General features: G+C 35.0%; 1 protein-coding gene and 1 pseudogene across 1 annotated transcript; one reads left to right on the top strand and one right to left on the bottom strand.

Annotated features, from left to right (window-relative positions):
- Positions 1-973: 973 nt before the first annotated feature.
- LOC125812858 (protein TRANSPORT INHIBITOR RESPONSE 1-like) lies at positions 974-26,816 on the bottom strand (annotated as a pseudogene).
- LOC125812975 (putative late blight resistance protein homolog R1A-3) lies at positions 19,256-23,157 on the top strand. The gene is made up of 2 exons (XM_049492457.1): positions 19,256-19,297; positions 19,384-23,157. The coding sequence occupies exons 1-2, from the start codon at positions 19,256-19,258 to the stop codon at positions 23,155-23,157; spliced, it is 3,816 nt and encodes a 1,271-aa protein (XP_049348414.1).
- Positions 26,817-26,882: the final 66 nt, after the last annotated feature.

The following is a 26,882-nucleotide window of genomic DNA, read 5'->3' on the forward strand; positions in this document are numbered from 1 at the left end:
TAAAGAAAAATCTGTTACAGTTGTTATGTAACATTTTTGTGGGATTTTAGAAATTGGTGCCTATTTCCTCCTGTTTCTAAGAAAAAGAAATTTAATTTAGAAAACATTTTTGTGGGATTTTACATTGATTTATGCTTTTGCTTTTCTAACAATAGCAGAGTTTTGTTACTTTCTGCCACTAGGTATCTCTTATTCTATGCTATGTATGTTTTCCATTCTCATTCTCTCTTTATTTTTTCTTTGTATTCACACACACAATTATTTTCTTGTAGACTGCTTATAAGCCGTCTGCGGAGACGAATCCAGGATTTGACGTTTACAAGTTTCTATGGCAACCTCACGTTAACATCAATAATAATTAGATTCACAATCACATATTTATGATTATTAAGCAGATAACTTAATACACATATGTATAGGATTTTGACAAAAGTTGAGGGAGTCACATGAATTCATAGATTACACTGCAGATTTGCCTTTGGCTGTCCAAACCTCCTTTGTGTCTAACTTGGTCTGAAGTCCCATCTTATGTGCTCAAAGCACGATCGTTCAACCTCAATCAAGGTACTGATTTAAAACGACGTTGATACTACTCTGTCACAAACCCAACGAACTTTCAAACAAAAGCTAGGCCGTGAAGTGAAGAGATTGTAGAGAACTTATAAGCACTCATGACTTCCTCTCCTCGAACATTCAAACAACTTAGGTTGAAATCCCACTCTGAACGAAAATAAGTGTTTGTTTATCAAACTGACTCGTAGTAGAACACTGAAATACCTTCTTCTAAACGTTCAACAAATGGGATTTCCAGCACTCAAAATGAATGAAAGGTTCACATTAATCTTCAAAGAGAATTACAACAATACATGACCAGACATACATTGACAGCACCATTTCAACAGAATAACAAGTCACTAGAGAAAGTAAAACTGATACATACACAGTTGAACATGCCTCCCTCCCACCCAAAAATACAATAGTTGTCCTTACTGATATAGCACAACAACAAGAGTTTAAACTCATTATTTGTAATTAATTGCTGCAAAGTCGCTCAACAAAGGGTCAAATCGATGGCACACGAGCTTCACTGCCACCATAACCAGCACTGCAACTACACAAGGCTCAAGCAAGTAAACGCGGGTGAAAGATTAACATAGAACCAATACCTGAAGTCTTCCTAAGAAGAAGCCAGAGAGCAATTCCTGTTGCTATATGGAGTCAATGCTGCATCTTCATCAATAATCCAAACAAAACCAGGAGTGTCAAACCTGCTTCCTGACACTGTCCTGTATATATAAAGTTTCTCAACAGGGCAACTTTCTGGTCTCGTATCTGGAGGATCCCTCTCGTCTATAACTTCAACATTAAGCCCTGGCAACTTCTGGGCTAACAGCTTACATGCTTCAAAACTTACTGACCAATTAGAAATCCAAAGGGATCGCATTGTCTCCAGCTTTGCAGCATTAACCAACAGAGCCTCATTGCCAAAGGGGCAGTCTCTATCCCCCGCAAAAGCTAAGGAAATCATGTCTAACTTGTTAGCATGGACCCTGATGTACTCAAACACGATATGTAAGGAGGCCAGAAAGGGAAAGTTGTTGTAATTCCTTGCAGTGTTGCACAATGGCCCCAAAACCAGCATCAAGTGGTTCAAGGGTCAAGTAAGCAGGAGTTTGAGGCTCGATAATACACAAACGAAATCGGATCATGTTAGGACGGTTCCTTGCAATAGTAAATTGATGTTTTATATGCTTGTAAGGGAATTGTTTGTAAGAGTAACTATTTGGTTAACATTGAAGGTGTTTGGATTTAAAAAAGAGGAAAGGGTCTAATATACCCCTCAACTTTGCGATTTAATGATAATATACCCTTGTTATAAAGTGGCTCACATAAAATACTCCTACTGTTACATAACTATATGAGCAACTTTTATAACGATAAGGATATATCTGAGTCGCTTTTATAACGAGAGGCATATTAGTTGTACTACTTGACAATCACCATCATCAATATGTCATAATCTATGGTCAATCTCATTGTTTTTAGTCATCACCACCACGTTAAATTTCATTATCATCCACTGTAATTATCAATCGCCACCATCAATTAATTTTCCAACTACGGGGTGTTTGGATGTAGTATTTGTTTAGTAGAGCTACTGCATATGACATGGTGTATATTTTGGGTTTTGGAGGAGATGGTGGAAGAAAGAACAAGTGGAAAAGAAGAATATCAATTGAAAAATCTTTTCATGACCCTCCATAATGAGTTGGGGGAACAGTACGTATAGACTCACCATGATCCATGACATATTTTTGTCATTTAGAGGTCATTTAACAGGAATTAGGTGATTTTATCAATTTTTAGCTTGTGTTATCCCATGAATATTTTAATAATGGCAGATGAGGTTAGTAAAACAACAAGCAACCAAAGCAATTTAGAGAGATCACTTTTTTTCCCACAGGATTTTTCTAGTAAGGTTTTAACTAGGCACATTATCTACTAATGGACATGTTAAGGTATGAGATCAATGATGTTAGCTACTTGAAGAAGACATGGTCATGCCGATAGGGGGAATCAATGCTAGCTACTTGAAGAGGACATGGTCATGCCGATAGAGGGAAAAAGTTGAACAAGTTTGTCATCATAAAAAAAGGGGGAAATGCTATTTTGTTGCTGATGTGAAGTTTTGATGATTTGGCAAACTTCGGGGATGATGAAAATAAGGGGACCAATCCAGTTACCTGAAGAGTCATGTTGATACGGGGAACTGGTGAAAGAGGGAAGAAGGTAAATAAGTTTGTTATCATCAAAAAGGGGGAAAATGTTATTTTGGAGCTGATGTTAAGTTTTGATGATTTAACAAACTTAGAGATCTAATAAGGAACCAGATCCTTGTTATTGGGACTGACGACAGGGGAAATGAATGAATAAACTCAGTGTGAGGAATATTTGTGTGTCATCATCAAAAAGGGGGAAAATGTTATATTCTAGGTGTTTTGATAATCCTCACAAATGCAGGTCCCTGGCAGAGTGCTCTCATCCAGATTCAAATGGGGTACAACTGTAAAGTTTTCATGTCAGGTGGTAGGTGAAAAATGCAGTGTACTGCACCAATAGGAAGAGCGGACGAGACTGTCTGTTTCAGTGGCTCACAAATGCAGGACCCAGTCCCTGGCAGAGTTCTCTTTTCCAGATTTATAATAGTGTACAACTGTAAAGTTGCCCTGCCAGTGGGTTGGTGAAGTTGTCAGCGTATTTCACCAATAGAAACAGACGAGGTTGTTTGTCCAATGGACAATAATTCTTTTTGGTCGATATAATCAAAATGACAAACAATAAAAAGATTCATTCATTCAAAAGAGAAAGAGAGTTAGCAAGTCTTCTCAAGAACTCACAAAGAACATTGCAAGGGACATGGTCCCTACAAGACTGCGTGTGTGAAAAGGACGACAAGACAGCTGTTAGAAAAGCTTCCACCTCTGATGTGGTTGGTGCACGTCCTTTTAGAGAAGCAGACTCTCAGCCAATGGGGCTATCTCAAAAAGTTTGTGTTCATTTGATATAGTCTCTTCTCACAAACCACAAACTCAAGATTTGGCAAACAATATTCTTAAGCTTACAAAGAGAAGGCCATCTTCAAGAAAGAACATTGCTCAACTCAACAAAGGGACCTGATAGAGTGAAGAAGAGTCTTTATTGTATTTTGAGCTTTGTGTCTTATGTGATTACATTGTAAATCTACTCCTAAGTTATAAAGTATAGTAGATCGGTTGCTTGTCTAAATATTTAGTTTGAGTCGTATTAACTAGAGTTAGTTAGTCGAATCATCTAAGTTTTGGTCAAGTCTTTTTACATCATTGTTTTGATGTTGTCTTGGGTAGAGTTACCTAAGAGTGTCAACTAGAGGTAGTTGATGTGTGGTGCAGTTGAGTTACTGCTTGTTTAGCTCTTATCTCGGAGATCAGAGTTGGTGGCTAGAGTTAGCCTTGTGGGGTTCTTAAAGTCTAGATCAACTAGAGTTAGTTGATTTAGTGTGCAATAGGAGTATTGCTTAGGCTTAGTAAGTAATAGGCGTATTACTTAGTGTTGAGTTTAAGAGTTTAATCTCATTGGTGGTTGTAATCTGTGTTTCACTTTTTCTTGAGAAGATTAGTGAAAACAGTTGAAAATCTTGTGTGACAGGTCATGGTTTTACTCCCTTGAGCAAGGAGGTTTCCACGTAAACACATTGTACCTGATTTACGTTGTGCCATTTATTTTCCGCACTTTTACTTCAGTTACTGTTCTTGCTGAGTCAAGGGACCTGATCCGTTGACTGATAGTGGACGCATACTGTAACACCCCGACTTTTAAAAACGTCTAAATTAACTCGTATCTTCGTGAAAAGACAAGGAGGGTGAGTAATAAATTAAAAATGATGTGTTATGTGATATTTTAATTGTTCAAGTGTGGTATCTCAAGTTTTGAAGTTAGGTAAGTGATAAAATAAAAGTTGGCGAAAGTTACCGTAAATTCCTTTTTAAAGATTTGTCTGAAATTTGAGTCAAATGTCTCGGACGTTTTCTCCCAATCTATTAATAGTTATGGTCCCCGCAAACTATGAAATCGAAGGTCTACGAGTCTAGTTTCCAACGCATCAAACCGTTCATTCATACGACTTCAAAATAGAGAGATATTTGTATTTTCGTGGGACTGCGCAAGCAGGCACGTGAGGTGGGGCCCTAAGTTGGTGGAATGTTACATATATCGTCTCCTTCGACTTTTTTCACCATTTTAAAGCTAAAAAACAGAGAAATTAGAGAAACCCATTTCTAGGATCAAGTGAAATATAGATTTTCTCGACTTAAGTCGTTGACGAAAGTTGTTCTACGCGTTGGGCTCATCATCGTGGTATAATTTGTTTTATCGATTGCGTAGCATATCACACTTTAGTGTTGGGACAGCAAGGGTTTGGATATATTTGAAGGTTTTGAAGCGTATTACGACCTTAAGATCAAGGTAAGACCCTTCTTTCATCGACTCTAGCTTTTATAAGCAACAAATAGCAAGTTGCAACGGAGATACATATATTTTATCGTATTGTCATGGTATCTTTTATTTTTGTGTGTTGATTATGGTCCTACCTTGTTGTAGTATCGAGGGAGTATTGAGTAAAAGTCATTAGGCCACGTGAATTTAGCGAAAAAGGTATGTTAAGGCTATTCTCTTCCTATGGCATGTTTCCTTAAAGCTTAGGAGCAATGTAATTGAGTTGTTATCGTGGTTATAGTTGTAGCCATTATTGTTGATTGTTGGCTGCTCGAGTGCATATAATTCTCTCTTATCGGGATTCTTATTCAGTAGTAGCATTCGTATGTTGGACACGACTTAGAGGCTATTTGTATAGGTTGCTTATAATTAAATTGCTCGCTTTTAGCTATTGGATTGTTATTGTTGCCTTTGGGCTATTGTGGTTAGCTGCAGGAATGTGATCTATGCCTAGAAGGGTTATGTTCTGCCTACATGGCTATATGGATGCCAAAAAGGGCTATGAGTTGCCTACGGGGCTATATTGATGCCTAGAAGGGCTATGAGTTGTCTACAGGGATATATATTGATGCCTAAGAAGGCTATGTGCTTCCTACAGGGCCATGTTGTTGCCTAAGAGGGCTATGAGTTGTCTATAAGCTATATTGATGCCTAAGAGGGCTATGTGACTGCCTGCGGGGCTAGGGGACTACCGATAGGGGTATACAGGCTGATTGGCACCTTTCGGGCTTATGGGGGCCTGAGTAGGTGGTCTTGTGTGCTGTTTGTACCTGCCGGGCTTATGGGGGCTTGGTCAGGTTGTGGTTTTATTATTTTTGATAGGTTTAGATTTAGGAGCAGGTCAGTACAGTTATCTTATCCTTGATTTATTTATCAGATTATTCCAGTATATCAGGATACCTCATCATAGTCTATTGCCTTTCATACTCTGTACATTATTTGTATTGACGCCCCATTGCCTTGGGGGCGTTGCATTCATGCATGCAGGTCCTGACAGATGACCGAGTAGACCTCCTCAGCAGCAGGATTGACTTTTATCCGGTTGGTCAGCCCCTTTCCTCCGGAGCTGCCAGAGTTGGGAGGTTTGTTACCTTTTGTTGTGTATATTCTCATGGGTAGGCTGGGGCCCTGTCCCACCAATCTTTACTACTCTTAGAGGCTTGCAGACTAGTGTGTGGGGTTTATAGCTACGTTATGGCCATGTTGGCCTATGTTGTTGGTTTGTTGAAGCTTGTGAGCTGTTTGATGTATTGTACTGATAATTTACCTGCTTTTAGTTTTGGTATAGATATCATGGTGGCCTCGACGGCCCAATCAGGACTTCTATGCTAGTTGATTATTTATTTATATGAATTCCTGGGAGTAGCTGTTTCCTTTATAGATCAGTTGACAGGGGCCTTGCCGGCCGAGGGCTTAATTTTAAGCCGAGATATACTTATTTGTTTTCTTGACTGTTTGTGGCTACCATGCGCTACTAGCAAATGGTTCAGCAGGGTCGGCTTGAGCCGGAGTTCTGGCATTAGGAGCCAGTTGCGCCCTTGAATCTGGGGCGTGACACATACATTCCAACAGGACATCCAGTGTTGTAGAATATCATACTAAATATATGTTGAGTTACTTTGCTTTGCCTGTGTCCCAATTATTGTAGGAAATATAGAAGGAGAATACTATCTTTAGAGAATGCTCAAGTTTTATATAGGATGCCACCATGACGGATGTTGTAAGCTTGAGGAGAGGAAACCTTTCCCCTGCTTGAGAAATTAAAATTGCAGGGATGTTGTAAGCTTGAGGAGAGGAATCCTTTCCCGTGCTTGAGAAATTAAAACTGTAGGGATGTTGTAAGCTTGAGGAGATTCCACCTAGTTTCGGGGATATTTATGCATTGAAAATTATCAAACTTGTAGAGAATCCTCAACTTGAAGATTCCGCTATGAAGATTAAGGAATATGCTGAAGATATGAGGGGAGGGGACGAGCTTCAGATCCAGCCGGAATAATATCCCGTTATTTAATAGCTTTTGAGCATTATGTGTGAAAAGTAGAAAGAAGAAACTTAGCAGAATAGACAGTAAGTTGTGCTTTGATGGGTAGATTGTATATGATTAAGTTACATATTTTGCGTGACTTTTTGGTGTTTCTTTTAGAAAACTTACAAGTTTTTAATACGTGTCATTTGTTGATTTGTCCGTTTGGCACGTCATCTGTGGTTGCAAGTCACACATGAAGTATGTCCACGAGACACACCGATGTCAAGTATAGATTTCTACTTGATCATACACAACTTTAAGGTAAACATTTATCTGATGTTGATGCCAAATTTAAGTTACTATCTAAAGTTGAAATTTTAAACATTAATCTTGTACACCAAAGCACTATTCCTATCACTGTTTTCTTTACTTTTGCCTTATAGACTTTTTTGGCAGAAAAAAGTTAGACAGATACATTTGATGCTTATTCTATGCTATGATGTTTTCCACTATTCTTATAGGCTTTTGCTTTTCTTACAATAGCAGCATTTTGTTACTTTCTGCCACTAGGTATTCTTATTCTATGCTATGCTGTTTTCCCTTGTCATTCTCTCTTTATTTTTTTTTCTTTGCATTCACACACACAATAATTTTCTTGTAGATTGCTTATAAGCCATCTGCACAGAGACAAATCTAGGATTTGATGTTTACAAGTTTCTATGTCGACGTCACATTAATATCAATAATAATTAGATTCACAATCACATATTTATAATTATTAAGTCTATACCTTAACACACATAGGTATAGGATTTTCACAAAAGTTAAGGGATTCACATGAATTCATAGATTACACTGTGGATTTGCCTATGGCTGTCCAAAGCTCCTTTGTGTCTAACTTGGTCTGAAGTCCCATCTTATGTGCTCAAAGCTCAATCAAGTTACTGATTTAAAACTACTCTGTCACAAACCCAACGAACTTTCATCATAAAAGCTAGGCCTTGAAGTGAAGAGGTTGTAGAGAGCTTATAAGCACTCATGACTTCCTCTACTTGGGCTAAACTCCCATTATGAACGAAAATAAGTGTTTGTATATCAAACTAACTCGTAGTAGTACACTGAAATACCTTCTTCTAAATGTTCAACAAATGGGATTTCCAGCACTCAAATGAATGAAAGGTTCACATTAATCTTCAAAGAGAATTACAGAAATACATGCTCCTGCCTGATTCTTGGAGTGCATATTTCTATCCATTTCTTGAGGAAAATGGATTTTACTACTCATGGACTTGCTGACATTGCTTCTAACTACTAGAATTTTTATGTGTTTATTTTTATTTCAACCAAGTTTTAAATAGAAACAGAGATACCAGTTGAAGCTTATGGGTTCGCAATCATAGCCCCTTTAATTGTAGATACACCAAAACTCATCAGATGTATGGAGTTGGAGGGAGAGTGGAGACACATTATTCGATAGGCATAATACATAAATATGCCCTTTAACTTGGTCGGATTTCACATTTACAACTATACCCTTTCCTTCTTTAACTTAGTAATTAAATTAAAACATTTCTTTAATTATGTAGAAGAAGAAAGAAGTCAAGTGGGAGTGATACGAGTAATATTGTCATTTTAACTTTTTATCCATGTATTAGCTATACATGTTTTAATTATTCCACCTTCTACTTCGCACATATACATGTATTAGTTATGTGAATTTCAAAATTGTCAACCAAACGACGTATTAATATTATACATGAATAACTTTTTTCTTATCCACCTACCAAACGTTGTATTAATTATATACATGAATAATTTTTTTCTTATCCACCTACCAAACGTCGTATAAGTCATACGGACTCTAATACATGGATAAGACTTGTTTTATACAGCTACCAAATGACCATTAATTTAGCATATTGGATTTTGTTTCTAGCATGGTTGCCTCTTTATGTTTTTTGAAACATGCAATATAAGAACCTTTAACTAAGAAATAAAGAAAATAGTATCAAATAAAATAAAACGGAGGAAGTGATATAAAGTGAGCAGAATTTTCTTGTCTTTTTCCTTTGTGGCAGACAAGTGAGTCCCCATTGTAATTCAATCATGCTTTTGCTTTCTTATTTTTTTGGAATAATACTATGCATCATATTTGGTCTTAATTATTCCTCTGTTTATTTCCAGAATTTTGAGCTCTATAGATCTAAAAACAAAGCAAGCAGAGGATATATAGTTTCATCAACTAAAAAGGTTAGTCAACTCATCTAATAATTTTCTACTCTCATCTCTATTGAAGTAAAATTATGGAAAAGTATAAATGATGTAAGCAAAATGAAAGAAATTTGGTAGGTTAGTTGGATCTATAAAGGGAAACAAAATGCAGGAGAAAGAGAGAGGACTAAATACTTACTCTTAGCGGCTGTTTACAACAAATCAATTAGATGCATGACCTTATCACTTAATTGTAGTTAGTTAATGTATATATTCACCTCATTAAATTATTACTTACCCATGATAAGTTGTATTAGTTTGGTATTTACATCCGGTAAGGGTGAATTCTTACCGGATGAGAGGGATGGGGTTGGAGAGAGCGGAGTGAATAGAAGCAGATCTTTTAGATTTTTTCTAAGATGATGAAAAATTCCCCTCACTAATGAAAATATATTACTAAAGCTATTAGAGATATAAAGGTTCGGTACCACTTGGTCTTGTTTATGGATGAATACCATTTTTTTTTGGGAAAATGCATAAGTACCCCCTTTATATGTAATATGCCCGAAATCTCAGAGACACACCTAACCTTTACTAAGGTCTTATTACCCCTCGAACTTATTTTATATGTAATATTCTACCATATCGATGAACTTCACTGCCACCATAACCAGCACTGCAACTACACAAGGCTCAAGCAAGTAAACACGGGTGAAAGATTAACATAGAACTTATACCTGAAGTCTTCCTAAGAAGAAGCCAGAGAGCAATTCCCGTTGCTATATGGAGTCAATGCTGCATCTTCATCAATAATCAAAACAAAACCAGGAGTGTCGAACCTCCTTCCTGAGCTTGCCAATGAGCTTGCCAAGATCAGGTATTTGAATGGTAGCATAGCTTAAATTCAAAGAGGTGAGTTTGGAGTGAACTGGATAAATAGTTGGAAAGTAGGCTGGCACAGCATCCCAAAACCCACTCAAGCCTTTGAGTTGATTACAGCCTGAAAAAGCTTGAGATACATTTACGAAAACTTCAGAAACATCAGCCCTCATGTCAGCAGAGTAGGATCCTGTACCAACTTCGAAGCATGACGAAGTAGCTTTGGAAGTTTCTCAATGGAAACAGCACGATTGAGCCGAAGAGTCCTCAAATGAGGCGAGCGAGCAACTAAACGCTCCAAAGCTGAGAAGCTGACCTCAGAAGCCAAACAAGCAATGTTAAGTGACACAAGCGATGTGCAGCTATCAGGAAAATGACTAAGCCAATGGCCACTCAGGTCTTCTACTTCACTTTCTCCCAGGTCCAGTTCTCTCAGGTTCCTGCAGCAAATCACGAGTTACATTGCTTCTATAGTTTCTATTCCCAGTGCTAAACAAGAATAGCAGCAAAAGAAGGTCCAAATATAAGAGGACTTGTCATAAATCCATAAGAAAGAGATAAAAATGCAACATTTATCTGATAACCGTGTTACAAGATGTTCAACCCTTTCAATAATTCAAATTCATTGAACTACTTATAATATTAAACCAGTAGTTTACACTTTCCGTGCACCATTGCTAATAAAGTGCACATATCAAAATAAAAGTTTAATTAGATTCAGTCTCTGCTTAGTTTCTAAAGGTGGACGAAATTGAGCCCTCTTACGTCCCTTTCGTTTGTTGTAGCCAAGTCATACAAGTATATGCTCTTGCTTCTTTGCCCAGTAAGCGGATCAAAGTACTAAGGCATTTCTTTGCTATGGCATTCTTGCTACTCTTTCCACCAACTACCGTGAAATACCATCCAATCAAGCAAAACAGAGGAATGAACTGAAAGACGTAACTAAGGACCCATTTGGCCATAAATATTAGGGTGTGTTTGGTATGAAGGAAAATGTTTTCCTGGAAAACAAGTTGATTTTTGACTTTTTTTCTCATGTTTGGTTGGTGAGTAAAAAATATTTTCTGGAAAAGATTTTTAGTGTTTGATTTATAAATAAATTTTTTTTTTTTTTGAGAAATATCTTTTATTTTTACTAGGGTAGAAAATAATTTTTGAAATTGAAAATATTTTTTAAAAATAAACTTAAATTTTTTTGGGGTGGGGTGGGGTGGGGGGTTGGGTTGAGGGTAGGGGTGAAAAAAAATTGAAATTTTGAAGTTGAAAATATTTTTTAAAAACAAACTTAAATTTTTTTTTGGGGGGTGGGGGCTGATAGGGGGTGGGTGGGGTGGGGGGCTGGAAGGGGGTGGGTGGGGTGGGGGGTCGAAGGTTGGGGTGAAAAAATAAAATTTTGAAGTTGAAAATATTTTTTAAAAACAAACTTAATTTTTTTTTTGGGTGTGTGTAGGGGGGGGGGGGTGCTGGTAGGGGGTGGGTGGGGTGGGTGGGTGGGGTGGGGGGGCTGGGTAGGGGTGAAAAAAATGAAATTTTGAAATTGAAAATATTTTTGATAAACAAACTTAAAATTATTTTTTGGGGGTGGTGGTGGTGTGGGGGCTGGTAGGAGGGTGGGTGGGGGGTCGAGGGTAGGGGTGAAAAAATGAAATTTTGAAATTGAAAATATTTTTTAAAAACAAACTTAAATTATTATTTTTTTTGGGGGGGGGGGGGGGGGGCTGGTAGGGATGGGGTGGGTGGGGGGGATGGGTAGGAGGTGCGTGAGGGTGGGTCAAGGTAGGATGAAAAAATGAAATTTTGAAATTGAAAATATTTTTAAAAAACAAACTTAAATTATTATTTTTGGGGTAGGGGTGGCGAGTAGGGGGTGGGTGGGTTGGGGGGGGATCGAGTGTAGGGGTGAAAAAATGAAATTTTGAAGTTGAAAATATTTTTTAAAAACAAACTCAATTTTTTTTTGGGGGGGCGGGGCAGACCGCGGAGGGGGCGTGGGTGTTCAAGGATCGGGATGAAAAAATAAAAAATTGAAGTTGAAAATATTTTTTAAAAACAATAAAAAAATTGATAGGGGGGGCGAGGGTAGTGGTGGGGGTAAAAAATAAAAAATTGAAATTAGAAATATCTTTTAAAAATAATTTTTAATATTTTTTTGGGAGGGGGTGGGGGTAGGGGTAGGGGTGAGGGTGGGTAAAAAAATTGAATTTAAAAACAAGCTTTAAATTTATTTATTTTTTGGGGGGTTGGTTGGAGGGTAGGGACAAAATAAATTGATTTTTTCAACAAAAAAGTAATTGTAGTTTGAAGTTGGAAGAGAGTTTTAGAAAATATTTTCCTTAAGTTTTGAAGGAAAGTCATTTACCTTAAATTTGAGGAAAATGAGTTGATTTGGAAAACATTTTCCAAAACATTTAACCCAACCAAACATGAGAAAATTGGAAAACATTTTCCTTCATACCAAACACACCCTTAGTATTTACTTTTTTTCCGGAATAATGTTTCACTTTATTTGAAAACCAGTGTTTGGCCATGAAAAGTTCAAAGCCGAATTGAAGTTGTAAATCAAATTTGGAAAACAACTTATAACATGTTTTTCAACTCACTTTCGAATGTTGGAATTATATTTTATTTTCAAATTTTACCCTAATTTTTTGGTTATAACAACCCCAACTTTTAAAGTTGCAAGTGAATCAATACTGATAGCAGAGGATACAAAGCTAGAGAACTTGAGAATGTTAGGGAAACTCATGCTTTCCTATTGGAAAGATAAAGAGGATATTTTCAAAAGGCTTCCCAATCTTCATCATCTTACATTTGAACTCAAGGAATCATGGGATTATTCAACAGAGCAATATTGGTTCCCGAAATTGGATTGCCTAACTGAACAAGAAAACCTCATTGTATGTTTTAAAAGTTCAAACACAAACGACGGGTGCTCTCCAGCCACAAACCGGCCATGGAATTTTCACTTCCCTTTGAATTTGAAAAAGTTGTTGTTGGATGAGTTTCCTCTGACATCCGATTCACTATCTACAATAGCGAGACTGCCCAACCTTGAAGAGTTGTCCCTCTATCGTACAATCATCCATGGGGAAGAATGGAACATGGGGGAGAAAGACACCTTTAAGAATCTCAAATATTTGGAGTTGCATCAAGTGACTCTTGCCAGGTGGGAGGTTGGAGAGGAATCGTTTCCTGCGCTTGAGAGATTAGAACTATGGAGATGTCATATGCTTGAGGAGATTCCGCCTAGTTTTGGGGATATTTATTCATTGAAAATTATCACACTTGTAGACAGCCCTCAACTTGAAGATTCCACTATCAAGATTAAGGAATATGCTGAAGATATGAGGGGAGGAGATGAACTTCAGATCCTTGGCCGGAATAATATCTCGTTATTTAAGTAGCATTATGGTTGAAAAGTAGATTGTACTTTGCTGGGTGATATTGTATATGATAAAGAAAACTCCCTTACAGTTAATTGTTATGAAACATTTTTGTGGGATTTTTGAAATTGGTGCCTATTTCCTCCTGTTTCTAAGAAAAAGAAATTTAATTTGAGTAACTACCTCTACCGCTACTGAAGGAATTAATCCAAATGTGCCACTGCTAGAATGTCTTGTACAGACTGAACATGGCTATTTTAATTTCCAACTGGTAGCATTAACAATATTAACTTAATGCAAGGTGATACCTTGGTAGCCAACACAAATAGAACTTAACTTATGGTAGCCACAGTAGGTGACAAACACGATGGCGATTTCAAATTCGAAAGGAAGAACAACTTGTGTTCAAAATGATGAAACTGTATTGATGTCTATTAATTTTTTTTAAATCATATCTTATGTTAGTAACAATATAATCATCTTATTTCAAATATAATGTGTTTGATCAAATGTTTAAAAATGCCTATATATAATGTGTTTCATTAAATGTTTAAAACCTGCCTACAATGTGTTTGATCGAAATATCAAATGAACTATATGTTTGTGAACATTAAGTAGAAATTGAGCAGATGATAGATATGATCACATTAAAAATGGCAACCATTTGTTGTTTTGTTTTTTCTTCTCTTTCCAATTACTTATTTTCCTTCGTACCAAACACATCATTCTGTTCGAGTTGTCTTAGAAATTAGAATCAAAACACTGTTTCATCATTTTGTTTGAATTTTCACAAAGCTTACAGAAAAAGTAAAAAAAAGACTTTTGAAACTTGTGATGATAAATATATCATAGTATTTGCGTAGAAATAAAAGTTTTTAATTAAGAAATTATATCATATATTTATATAAAAGAGAACTTTAGGCCCACCTACGTGGCGCCATCACTAGCTAGAATTTCCTTTTAAATTTATTTATTTCCAAAAATAGCCTTCCCCTTTCATGAAAAGATGTGATTTTTATAAAAAATTGTGACTTTTATGAAAAGTTGTGACTTTTAAATAAAATTGTGATTTTTATGAAAGGTTGTGACCTTTTCGAAGGGTTGTAACTTTTCCAAAGAATTGTGACATTTTCGATAAGGCACAATAAACATTTGTTCACACTACCCTTTGTTGTCTATAAATATAGGGATTTCCTCTCATTTTTAAACAACGAAAATTCTGAACTACTTCTTCTTCTTCTTCTACATAATTAAATATTCGTGTATTTTGCTTCTGTTGAGTGGCTCACTGACACTATTTGTTTTTGTATCAATATACTTGTGAATAGATTCTTTCCATCCTGAGAGGATCTATTTCTTTAAACTTCAGGTACTAGAGGGGAATAATTTCCTTAAGGAGACGTTGTACATTTAGTGGGCTCAATTTTTTCCTTTTTGTTTCATTCTATTGTTATAGATCCTGGTATATTTTTTGACAGTCATTAATTTATGCTTATGATATTAACTAGTCTTTTGGAAACGTACTATGTTGCATGTTTGTCCCTTATCAGTATTATAAAAGCTTCTAAACAAAAATTGAGTTATAAAATAGAAAATGCTATCAAGATTAATTTTATCACTTTCATTGTATTTATTAAAAAAGAAAATTCATAACAGTAGACCTGTGCTTTTGTCATTAAAGAAAAATAGGTGTAGCTAACTAAGATAATATAGTCTCTGGTACTATGAATACGTCAGTATCATATATGTGTGACTTATCCTTTATAATTTCGTGTTTAATGCTGTGTGTGTATGTCACATAGTAATTTGTAAAGAGATGCAGTGAAGGAAAACAAACTATAAATTTGGATGTACAATTAAAAATGGGAAAATGCATAAGTACCCCCCAGCCTATGCCCGAAATTCCGGAGACACACCTAACCTTTACTAAGGTCCTATTACCCCCCAAACTTAATTTATCTATACTATTCTACCCCTTTTCGGCTTACGTGGCACTATCCTTGAAAAAAATGTCAACATGCGTTGGGCCCACAAGACAGTGCCACGTAGGCCAAAAAAGGGTAGAATATTACATATAAAATAAGTTCGGGGGGTAATAGGAGCTTAGTAAATGTTAGGTGTGTCTCTGGGATTTCGGGTATAGGCTGGGGGGGTACTTATGCATTTTCCCATTAAAAATTACTAAAATTAAAATTACTCATACTATTAGAATAACTAAAATTGTAAGGGAAAAAAATACAAATATGAACACTTAATTTTATCAATTGAGAAATTCCTTTATAAACAGAGACATTTGAAATACTGAGCGCTTCTTAGCTATTTTGATTAAAACATATACGTATTTAATATAATAACATAAATAAAAAAATCAACATGTAAAAGAAGGAAGAATTAGAAAAGGATAAAATTATCGAAAATTGAAAAAAGTACTTCAAGTTACTTGGCTTCATGATACTTGATTCCTCCATTTTCAACTCCCAAAATATATAGACCTCATCATTTAAATCTCTACTTTCTCTTCTTATGTCTTCATTAATTAAATTACATAAATGATATATTAACACCATTTGTCTCTTCATTTTCTCTAATGCTTGCTTTTAAAAAAAAAAAAAAAGTAAATGTTCATTTGTTATTAAGAACACAAATGAAGAAAAAAAAAACGTTTCTGGTACATTGGGTAATTAATTTTTATTCTAAAATATTCTTTTTATATTTTGTACATTAAGCTGAAATGTGGAAAGGTTGTAATTAAAAAATAAAATAAGATAAATTCTCAAAGAAAATGAAAAGGCAACATGATCTAACTATTGAGAAGGTTAGCATTAAGTTAAGAAGATTAAAAGTTATACCAATTAAGTAGTAGACTAACATTAAAACGTTCAAATTATTATATTTTTATAGTAAATCGCACGTGTAGCCAAGTGTATCCATTTCTATAAATTTATAGTATATGACAATTGTGCTCCACATAAGTCCTTAGATATCTTATTATAATGTTTGACTTGTAAATGTTAAGTATTTATAGGATTTATGTTGCACTAAAAAATATAAATGATGGTGGATATAGGAAGATTTTTTACCAATTAGTGTTACACAGATAATTGTTAGAGTAAGACTGTTTGTTTGAAAATTAAAATAGTGATATAATTTTATTTGAATCTCATTATTCGCATGTTATTCTACCTCATTAAGTCATTATGTTTGTAACTTTTGTAACATATGGACTATTCATTTACCCAATTTATTATCGTATAATCTTCGAATTTCTCACCTGTAAATAGTGATGGTCTTACTTTGTTTTGACAACATGGGATATACAAGAAATAGAGTGAAAAAAGATGAGGAGTACTATATTGTGTTTATATTGAGATAAATTAATCTAGGTAAAAAGAGAGTTGAGACAAAGAAAAATATTCTAAGTCTTCAATTATATTCACTATATAAAAGAGAATAATTGAGTAATTTCCCTAGATAGTCACTCAAGTTTGAGAAATTACCTAGTAATATCACTTATGTTTGTTTTAGGACCTACAATATCACCCAACTTTACATATTTTCCTCAAAATATACTTGATACAAAAAAAAAAAAAATCTCTCTCCTATTGGGATGCCATGTCAATTTTCATTTTTCTTAAAAAAATTAACTTTTAAAAATAACTCATATGTTATATTCAGTAAAAAAAAAAAATATTCTTAATTATTTATCATTTTTAGTTTTTTACTTTAGCATGGTAAGAGATAGACATTTTTTTTTCTGTTATTACATTTAACATTAATTATTTTTCTAAATCATTTCTTAAATTATTCCTTCTTTAATTTCTTAAAGAATATGCAAAGTGCATAATTTTTATGGGATTTCATGTCATACTATTCTTGTTTTTTAATAATATTTTTTTAAAAAAAATTTAACTGGAAAATTTAGTTTCTACTCCTTCCATCCATCTTTACATTTTTACTTGTTCAATATTAATTTGACATATCTCTTAAGAAATAATAAAGATAACTTTACTATATCAATCTTTTAAAATAATAAATTTTATATTTTAAAAAATGCATTGACAAATGACCATAATTAATAATAAGAGTGAATTAGGAATTAAGTAATAAATTATCACTTGATTTTCTAAAGTAAACAAGTAACAAATGAATAATTATTTATAACGTAATGAATAAATAAAAATGGACAGAAAGAATAGTTACTAGAAAAAAACCCATAAAAAGAGTTAGTTGATATAATACTCTTGATTTTTTACGAGTACGTGAAAATTGTTCTCTAACATCACTTTTTTTCTTTTCTTTTGTTCACTTTTACTTGTTTTTAATGTTCACCTTGCGCATTTTATAAGAACTTAAAGAAGGAATGATTTAGAATAAATAATTAGTGTTAATCGTAATAACAAAAAATAAATATGAGTTGTTTAAAAATGTTCACTTTGCGTTGTGTAATTATTATTTTAACTGAGTATATCATTTGGGTTGATTTAAAAAGTTAAATTTTTTAATTATTAGTAAAAAAGGAATAATGTGACATAGGAGAGAAAAATATGTTTTTTTGTGTTAAGTATATTTTGAGGAAAATATGCAAAGTTGAGTGATATTGTAGTCCTAAAACAAACAAAAATGATATTATTAGGTAATTTCTCAAACATGGGTGACTATCTAGGAAAATTACTCGAGAATAATTTTATGTTGAAGAAAAATGTTTTTTTTTTTTGCGAAACTTTGAACTCTTCAATTAATCCAGAGTTGTTTGAGTTGTATGATGTTATTGGATTATTGTATTCTAGAGGGCAGGGGCGTATCGCATACGCAGAGGCGGTCACCAAATTCACGTAAATCCATGCTCCCCTCTCATGATCAATATATAGTAGTGTCAAATACAACAAAACAGAGGAAGTGATATAAAGGGAGCAGAATATTGGAAGTATGATTAATTTTCTTATCTTTTTCCTTTGTGGCAGACTAGTGAGGATGATTAATTTTCTTATCTTTTTCCTTTGTGGCAGACAAGTGAGGAGGCCCCACTGTAATTGATTCATGCTTTTGCTTTCTTGACTTTTTGGAATAATACTATGCATCATATTTGGTCTTAATTGTTCCTCTTTTATTTCCAGAATTTTGAGCTCTATAGATCTAATAACAAAGCAAGCAGAGGATATATAGTTTCATCAACTAAAAAGGTTAGTCAATTCATCTAATAGTTTGTTTCATATTTGCTACTCTCATCTCTACTGAAGTACAATTATGGAAAAGTAAAAATGATGTAAGGAAAATGAAAGAACTTTGGTAGGTTAGTTGGATCAATAAAGGGAAACAAAATGCAAGAGAAAGAGAGAGAGCTAAATACTTGCTCACACCACCAATTTACAACAAATCAATAGATACATGACATTATCACTTTAATTGTGGTTAGTTAATGTATACTTTCACCTCATTAAATTATTACTTACTCATGATAAGTTGTATTAGTTTGGTACTAATATCTGGTGCGGGCGAATTCTTACCGGGTGAGAGGGAGGGGGTTGGAGAGTGTGTAGTGAATAGAAGCAGATCTTTTCTAAGATGACAAAAGATTCCCCTCACTAATGAAAATATATTACCATACGCTATTAGAAATCGCAAGTGTACCTTTATCATCTTCCACTAATTAAGACCTCCTCTTAAGTTCGCTTGAAAATAGTGAAATTATTGATTATTCTTAACATTTCATCTTCTTTCTCCTGATAAAGTTTTATGTACTTTTTATGCATCAGGTCTTGAGAACTTGGAAAGGAAAAGTAGAATCATGGGAAAACGAAAAGATAATGAAGAAGCAAACAACTCATTGGTATGTTATTTGATAGAGTGAACTGTAAAGTATTGAATTGTAGATATCATGTGGCTTTAAAATTTTGGTATGTGTTATTTTTGCAGGTGTCATTTTCTGCTCTTCGCAAGGACGTTGCCAATATTCTGGAGAGATTAAAGAATGAAGAAGATCAAAAGGCTGTTGAAAGCCTGAAATTGAAGCTCACATTTATTTCTACATATGTCCAGCTTTCTTATTCCGATTTGGAGCAGTTTGAAGATATAATGACTAGAAAAACACAAGAGGTTGAGAATCTGCTTCAACCAATTTTGGATGATGATGGCAACAACGTTGGGTGTAAATATGTCCTTACTAGCCTCGCCAGTAATATGGATGACTGTATCAGCTCTCATCATCGTTCTTATAAATCAGATGCCACCATGATGGATGAGCAATTGGACTTCCTCCTCTTGAATCTCTATCATCTATCCAAGCATCGTGCTGAAAAGATGTTTCCTAGAGTGAGTCAATATGAGGTTCTTCAGAATGTATGTGGCAACATAAGAGATTTCCATTGGTTGATAGTGAATGGTTGCATTAAACATGAGATGGTTGAGAATGTCTTACCTCTGTTTCAATTGATGGCTGAGAGAGTAGGACACTTCCTTTGGAATGATAGAGACTCTCGACTCTCCGAGCTAGATGAGGATGATCAGGCTGATGAAGACTCTCAACTCTCCGAGCTAGATGAGGATGATCAGAATGATAGAGACTCTAGACTCTTCAAGCTAGCACATCTACTCTTGAAGATTGTTCCAACTGAACTGGAGGTTATGCACATATGTTATACAAATTTCAAAGCTTCAACTTCAGCAGAAATTGGACGCTTCATTAAGAAGCTCCTGGAAACCTCTCCAGACATTCTCAGAGAATATCTGATTCATCTACAAGAGCACATGATAACTGTTATTGGCCCTAGCACTTTAGGGGCTCGAAACATTCATGTCATGATTGAGTTCCTATTAATTATTCTTTTTGATATGCCCAAGGACTTTATTCATCATGACAAATTATTTGATCTTTTGGCATTTGTTGGAGCACTTATCAAAGAGGTATCAACTCTTGTTCGCGACTTAGAAGAGAAATTAAGGAATAAAGAGAGCACCGATGAGACAAATCGTGCAACCCTAGACTTGCTGGAAAATATTGAATTCCTCAAGGAAGATCTCAAACATGTTTATCTGAAAGTCCCGGATTCATCTCAATGTTGCTTCCCCATGAGTGATGGACCGCTCTTCATGCATCTACTACACATACATTTGAATGATTTGCTGGATTCCAATGCTTATTCAATTGCTTTGATAAAGGAAGAAATTGAGTTGGTGAGACAAGACCTGGAATTCATAAGATCGTTCTTTGTGAATGTTGAGCAGGGATTGTATAAAGATCTCTGGGAACGTGTTCTAGATGTGGCTTATGAGGCAAAAGATGTCATAGATTCAATTATTGTTCGAGATAATGGTCTCTTACATCTTATTTTCTCACTACCCATTACCATAAAGAAGATCAAGCTTATCAAAGAAGAGGTCACTGATTTACATGAGAACATTTCCAAGAACAGAGGACTCATCGTTGTGAACTCTCCCAAGAAACCAGTTGAGAGCAAGTCATTGACAACTGATAAAATAATTGTAGGTTTTGAGGAGGAGACAAACCTGATACTTAGAGAGCTCACCAGAGGACCGGCAGAACTAGATGTCATTTCGATCACTGGTATGCCGGGTTCAGGTAAAACTACTTTGGCATTCAAAGTATACAATGATAAATCAATTTCTTTTCATTTCGACCTTCGCGCATGGTGCACAGTCGACCAAGAATATGACGAAAAGAATTTGTTGAATAAGATTTTTAATCAAGTTAATGGCTTGGATTCAAACTTGATTGAGAATATTGATGTTGCTGATAAGCTACGGAAACAACTGTTAGGAAAGAGGTATCTTATTGTCTTAGATGATGTGTGGGATACTACTACGTGGGATGAGTTAACAAGACCTTTTCCTAATGGTATGAAAGGAAGTAGAATTATTTTGACTACTCGAGAAAAGGAAGTGGCTTTGCATGGAAAGCGCTACACTGATCCTCTTGAGCTTCGATTGCTAAGATCAGAAGAAACTTGGGAGTTATTAGAGAAAAGGGCATTTGGAAACGAGAGTTGCCCTGATGAACTATTGGATGTTGGTAAAGAAATAGCCAAAAATTGTAAAGGGCTTCCTTTGGTGGCTGATCTGATTGCTGGAGTCATTGCTGGGAGGGAAAAGAAAAAGACAGTGTGGCTTGAAGTTCAAAATAATTTGAGTTCCTTTATTTTGAACAGTGAAGTGGAAGTGATGAAGGTTATAGAATTAAGTTATGACCATTTGCCACATCACATCAAGCCATGCTTTCTTTACCTTGCAAGGTTTCCGAAGGACACTGCAATAACAATATATACATTGAATGGTTTATGGCTTGCTGAAGGATTTGTGGAACAGACAGAGATGAAGAGTGTGGAAGAAGTGATAAAGGTTTATGTGGATAACTTAATTTCCAGTAGCTTGGTAATTGCTTTCAATGAGATAGGTGATTACCCAACTTTCCAACTTCATGATCTTGTGCATGAATTTTGTTTGATAAAAGCAAGAGAGGAAAAGTTGTTTGACGAGATAAGTTCAAGTACACCATCTTCTTCTTCAGATTTGATGCCACGTATAGTGACCATTCATTATAACAGCAAGTTATTGGGGCTTAACAATTTGTTTGATTCAAATAAGAAAAGGCATTCTGGTAAACACCTGTATTCTTTGAGCATAGATGTAGATCACAAGCTGGCCGACAGTGTTTCTGATACATTTCATCTAAGACATTTGAGGCTTCTTAGAACCTTGGAACTGCATACCTCTTTGATCACGGTGAAAGATTCTTTGCTGAATGAAATATGCATGTTGAATCATTTGAGGTACTTAAGAATTGGGACACAAGTTAAATATCTGCCTTTGTCTTTCTCAAACCTCTGGAATCTAGAAACTCTGGTAGTTCAAAACAACGGAACAACCTTGATACTATTACCGAGAATTTGGGATCTTGTAAAGTTGCAAATGCTGATTGTGAGTGAGTGTTCTTTCTTTGATATGGATGCAGATGAATCAATATTGATAGCAGAGGACACAAAGTTAGAGAAGTTGAAAATATTAGTGGGACTCATTCTTTCCTATTCGAAAGATACAGAGGATATTTTCAAAAGGTTTCCCAATCTTCAATTGCTTGAGTTTGATCTCAAGGAATCATGGGATTATTCAACAGAGCAATACTGGTTCCCAAAATTGGATTGCCTAACTGAACTAGAAAACCTCATTGTAGGTTTTAAAAGTTCAAACACAAACGACAGTGGGTCCTCTGCAGCCATAAATCGGCCATGGAATTTTTACTTCCCTTTGAATCTGAAAAAACTGCGTCTGTTTGACTTTCCTCTGACATCCAATTCACTATCAACAATTGCGAGACTGCCCAACCTTGAAGACTTGTACCTTGGTACAATCATCCATGGGGAAGAATGGAACATGGAGGAGGAAGACACCTTTGAGAATCTCAAATATTTGAAGTTGCATGAAATGACACTTTCCAAGTGGGAGGTTGGAGAGGAATCCTTCCCCTCCCTTGAGAAATTAAAACTGCAGGGATGTCATGAGCTTGAGGAGATTCCACCTAGTTTCGGGGATATTAGTTCATTGAAAATTATCAAACTTGTAGAGAACACTCAACTTGAAGATTCTGCTATGAAGATTAAGGAATATGCTGAAGATATGAGGGGAGGAGACGAGCTTCAAGTCGTTGGCCGGAAGAATATCCTGTTATTTAAGTAGCATTATATGTGAACAGGTTCTTCTCCATTCTTTTGCTGTTCTAATTCCTGTGTTTTATGAAAGTCTCAACTGAAACTAAATAGAAATATCATTGTTATAAACAAGTTTGACTATATTTGAGAAATATATTTGAGTAGTGGAAGATGATAAATTCTAGCCTTTGACAATGTATTTGGTCAACATACCTGTCATTTTTTTATTTAATTAAGAAACTTAAAGGGCATTTTCATAATCCAACTTTAGAGTTAGGATCTTCCTATTTTTAATATAATATGATAGATCTTGAAACAAAAAAATATTCTAAAGTTACTTTCACAATTATGGAGGTAATTTCAAAGTGTTTAAATAGAGAAATGCGGAGGGAATAAAAAAATAACTACAATCTACAGGTATATAAAATCTTTCATTTCATTTCTTGTAATTTTCTCTTACTTTTTTCACTTTTAAAGTGAGGCATGTGATGTATCATAGAAATATAATGCGAATGGAGTTCGACCAATTCTATAAATTTATATAATCAAATTATATTGCTTTTTTTCTATGTTGTAGTAACAGTTATACATAAAGTTAAAAAGAACAAATTTTAAGAGACTCACAATTTTTTTCAATCCATAATTACTTTTGTTAATACAAAATTGTTTAAATTAACATACTATCAAATATGTTGCTAGTGTAATTGAAAAACATAAGTATTGGTTATTGTAAGAATATTGTTGACCCTTTTTTTGTAAATGTATAAAATGATATGGAAAATTAATTGAGCAACTTCTTATAATATATTCCCACTATTCATATAAAATAACGGTAGTTTCAAAGAATAATTTGTTTTAACTTCTTAATTTTCTCTTTGAATGATGCATATGACGGGATAAAATCATAAGTACATGTTTTGTCTATATATCAATCTCTTGTTTGTAAACATTATAAGAAGAAAAAGAATTCACTTGAAATTATCATAAGTAGGAACAATTAAAAAAGGGAAAATGCATAAGTACCCCCCCAGCCTATGCCCGAAATCCCAGAGACACACCTAACCTTTACTAAGGTCCTATTACCTACCCGAACTTAATTTATCTATAATATTCTACCCCTTTTCTGCCTACGTGGCACTATCTTGAAAAAAATGTCAACATGCACTGGGCCCACAAAGATAGTGCCACGTAGGCTAAAAAGGGGTAGAATATTACATATAAAATAAGTTCGGGGGGGTAATAGGACCTTAGTAAAGGTTAGGTGTGTCTCTGGGATTTCAAGTATAGGCTGGAGGGGTACTTATGCATTTTCCCATTAAAAAATCACAGTTATGAAGATAAATTTAAAAAATACGTGGCAGTGGAGTCCTAATGGCGCTTACGTGGCATGCAATGTGGCATCCACATGGCATCAACATGGCATTTAACAACTTCCGTTAATAAGAAGGGTACTTTTGACCCAATAGTACGACGGGAAGGGTAGTTTTAAGCCGGAATATAGTTTAAGGGTAAATATGAGCTATTTCGGATAGTTTAGGGGTAATTAATTTAAATAAAAATAAAAATATATTTAATAATATTATAACATATTTTTTGCGGTTATGAATTTGAAAAGACATAGAAATAATAGAGATTATTAAAAATAAGTGTCAGGAAGATGATAATGTGTGAGTTAAAGGCACAAGATTAATGAATATTATTAGAATATAAGTTGTGAAAATGAAAAGGTGTAGTTATGAAGTTGATTTCTATAATAAGATAATTTTTAAAAAATAAAAAATACTTTAAAGTAGATTTTTGTGCTATTTATTAAATGAAAATAATAATTTTTTAAAATGATTTTAAGAAAATAAATTATTAATAGTAAAGGTGTATTTTTGTAATCCAACTTTTGACTTAGATTCTTCTCAGTTTTGGTAATATATGATATGATATATGATAGAAATGTGGCTTTGGTCTTTCGGCAGGTGTCATTTTCTGCTTTTCGCAAGGACGTTGTCAATGTTGTGGATATCATGGAGAGGTTAAAGAATGAAGAAAATCAAATAGCTCTTGACGTGGATCTAATTAGAGATCTGATATTTGCGCTGGCATTAATTTGTGCAAACGTCTTGCTTTCTTATTCCGATTTGGAGCAGTTTGAAGATGTAATGACTTCGATAAGAGAACAGGTTAAAGATCTGTTTCAATCAATTTTAGTTAAGGTTGACAGCAAATACAACATGCCTCAAGTCATTGGTAGCCTCCTGGATAATATCGATGATTGTATCAGCTCATGTCCTCATTCTACATCCATGACTGAGGAGGAGTTGGACTTCCTCCTCCTGAATCTCCATCATATATCCAAGTTTCTTGCTGAGAAGAAGTTTCCATTAGTGACTCAGTATGAGATTCTTCAGAATGTGTGTGGCAACGTAAGAGATTTCCATGGGTTGATAGTGAATGGTTGCATTGAGCACGAGAGTGTTGACTATGTCGTCTTACCTCAATTTCAACTCATGGCTGAGAGAGTAGGAATCTTTCTTTGGGAGTGTCATACACAGTCTGAGCTAGATGAGGATGATCAGACTGATAAACACTCTCACGTCATCATGTTAGAACATCTACTCTCGAAGATTGTTCCAATTGAATTGGAGCTTATGCACATATGTTACACAAATTTGAAATCTTCAACTTCAGCAGAAGTTGGACGCTTCATTAAACAGATTCTGGAAACATTTCCAGACATTCTTAGAGAATATCTGATTCATCTACAAGAGCACATGGTAACTGTAATCAACCCAAGCATTTCAGGAGCTTGAAACATTCACGTCATGATGGACTTCCTGTTGATTATTCTTACTGACATGCCTACCGACTTGATTCATCATGACACATTTTTTGATCTCTTGGCACATGTTGGAGCACTTACCAGGGAGGTATCAAATCTTGTTTGGGACTTAGAAGAGAAAGCAATGAAGAAAGAGAGTACCACTGAAACAAATCGTACAACACTAGACTTGCTAAAAGATATTGAACTCCTCAAGGAAGATCTCAAATATGTTTATTTGAAAGTCCCGGATTCATCTCAATGTTGCTTCCCCATGAGTGATGGACCTCTCTTCATGCATCTGCTAAAGAGACACTTAAATGATTTGCTGGATTCTAATGCTTATTCAATTGCTTTGATAAAGGAAGAAATTGGGCAGGTGAAACAAGACCTAGAATTCATAAGATCTTTTTTCGTGAATTTTGAGGAAGAGTTGTATAAAGATCTATGGGCACGTGTTTTAACTGTGGCATATGAGGCAAAAGATGTCATTGATTCAATTATTGATTCAAAAGTTGTATAAAGATGAATAGTAACTAAGACGTTATTTGTCATTTGGCAGCAGAAGTATAAAGCTGACTGAAACTTACAGCAGCCCACTGAGACAGGTACAAGGCCTTGCTCTGCCAAGGATACATTTGGTCCCCGAGCAAATGGATTAGAAGAAAATACCCTAAGCTCTTGAAGTTTCTTACGCAATTTCCTCAAGACTGCTATCTTCAATGTAATCTAGTACCTGCAATTACATCTACTCCAAGTGCCTTGAAGCGTAAGCTGGATAACCAACTAATCAAAGGAACTCGAAGAGTTTCAAAAGAGTCTACTAGAGTATTAAGAAGCAAGAGTCCCTGTATTTCTTCATCAAACTTTACACTCATTCCGGATAGCTGGTCAAGGACACCCTGAAAACATTTATATGATCTGAAATAGGATTGGTCTCTCTA

This window comes from Solanum verrucosum, unplaced genomic scaffold (assembly GCF_900185275.1).
Source record: "Solanum verrucosum unplaced genomic scaffold, falcon-dt-bn FXZP01000144.1, whole genome shotgun sequence".
Taxonomy (NCBI): domain Eukaryota; kingdom Viridiplantae; phylum Streptophyta; class Magnoliopsida; order Solanales; family Solanaceae; genus Solanum; species Solanum verrucosum.

Bases quoted from the DNA above. Each gene is read 5' to 3' on its own strand.
- LOC125812975 (XM_049492457.1), top strand. From the start codon at position 19,256: ATGGGAAAACGAAAAGATAATGAAGAAGCAAACAACTCATTG. The intron at 19,298-19,383 runs GTATGTTATTTG...TTATTTTTGCAG, and splicing joins AAGAAGCAAACAACTCATTG to GTGTCATTTTCTGCTCTTCG.